The 1752-nt window shown below is 65.3% G+C and overlaps 1 protein-coding gene across 1 annotated transcript; it reads right to left on the reverse strand.

Moving 5' to 3' along the window:
* Positions 1–3: 3 nt before the first annotated feature.
* On the reverse strand, positions 4–1468 carry LOC113942371 (DNA-directed RNA polymerase III subunit RPC3-like; the record flags this gene model as incomplete). The annotated part of the gene is made up of 3 exons (XM_027633511.1): positions 4–252; positions 762–866; positions 1141–1468. Coding segments are annotated over 3 exons (682 nt in total), but the record flags the coding sequence as incomplete, so codon positions are not given.
* Between the last annotated feature and the right edge of the window lie 284 nt (positions 1469–1752).

Raw genomic sequence — 1752 nt, forward strand, 5'->3', positions numbered from 1 at the left:
CATGGTCTCGGTGAGGCGATCGGCCACCCTGGCCACGGCGCAGCTCATGGAGAGGTGGCCGTGGAGCAGCAGCTCCTCCACCAGCAGCTCCCCGGGGTCCCCGTAGAGCGTCTTGGCCGTGTAGATGTAGCGGGGGTAGCGCAGGATCCGCAGGATCCGCTCGCCCCGCGCCTCGTATTCCACGGATCCGCGGGGCTGCACCTCGTACCGCACCAGGTCGTGCTGGAGCAGGACACAAAGGGCCTTCTTCACCTGCAGGAGGGAGCGGGAAGGTTGGGATCCCACTTTTCCCCCCGCCCAGATCCCTGTTTTCCTCATGGAGAATCCCAATTTCCCCCCTCCTTCCCTTTTGGGGGAACACAAACCTCCCGCTCCGGGAAAATTCCCCCTTCTTGATTTATTTCATTCCAAATGTTTTGTCCTTCTCTCCCCCATCTATCCCTGTCCCTGGATTCTTTTGCTCCCTACACAGCACCAGTTTCCCTCCTTCTTCCTCAAGTTTTCCAAGGACACACGAACCTCCCACTCCTGATTTATCTCATTAAAAATTCCTGTCCTTCTCCACGTTTTCCCATCAGTTTATCCTCGTCTTTCCTCTCTATGGAGACTCAGAGTTTCTCTCCTCCTTTCCAAAGAAGTTTTCCAGGGAGATACAAACCTCCCACTCCAGAAAACCCTCTGAGTTACTGTTATTAAAAATTCCTCGTCCTTCTCCAGGTTTTCCCAGCGGTTTCCCCCTCTGGCCCCCTCCCATCCCGTACCTGATCCGGGAGCAGCCCCGTGTCGCCCACCAGGAGCCGCAGGGGCCGCGGGCCCGTCCGGAGCAGGGAATTCCCGACTTTCTCCACGATCTCCCCGAAGTGCTCCTGGAGCAGCAGGGAGCAGAGCCGCAGCTCCGCCTGCGTCATCCCGGCGGCTCCCAGGAATCCCAGGAACGTGGTGGGGAAAGAACAGCTGGGGGGTGAGGGGGAAAGAGAGGGGACAGATGTTGACCCGTGTCCCCCCCCCCCGGGGTTCTCTGTGTCCCCTCCTGGGGGGAATCAGCCGTGTCACAGGGATACCGGCGCCCCTCCCGCCCCTCTCCAGGCGGGAATCTCCACTGCTTCCCCCTCAGGGGTCCCGGACTCTCCCCGCACTCACCCCCAGGCCCGGCCTAGGCCGCAACCGCCGCCATGGCAACGGCCACTTCCGCTTTCTACTCCTTTCCGCTTCCTCCACTTCCGCCGCCGCCGCTGCCGCCGGCCCTCCTTGGGAGGACCTACAGCAGGGGGCGCACTGCACGCCCCCAGCCCCGCGGGGCCGCTCTATCCTCCCGTCCTCGCTCTCCCCGATGGCAGCGGAGCAGACGAGCTGAGCGGAAGCGCGGGGCCGCTCTGGGCCGCGCTCTGTGGCCCCCCCCGGAGGAGTGACGGCGGGCGAAGATGGCGGAGGCGGCGGCGGTGCCGCAGCACCGGTTCTTCTGCCACAGCTGCAAGGGCGAGGTCAGCCCCAAGCTGCCGGTGAGCCCCGGGCGGGAGGGGGACTTGGGGGAGCTCCGAGCTGCCGGTGAGCCCCGTGCCGGGGGGGTAGCAGGGTCCGGCAGGCGGGGGTGACCCCCCAGTCCTTCCCTGAGGCCTCAGAGGAAGGGGGGGCCCCCCCCCCCCCCCAAATCTCGGGGGGAGGGGGCGCCCCCCCCTCCCAATGCCCGACCCTTCCGTGCCTCCAGCCCCCCCCAATCCCTTCAGGGACCCCTCAGCCAAGGGGGGACTCCCC

This window comes from Corapipo altera, unplaced genomic scaffold (genome assembly GCF_003945725.1).
Source record: "Corapipo altera isolate COAL_440 unplaced genomic scaffold, ASM394572v1 59323, whole genome shotgun sequence".
In the NCBI taxonomy this organism is placed as follows: Eukaryota; Metazoa; Chordata; class Aves; order Passeriformes; family Pipridae; genus Corapipo; species Corapipo altera.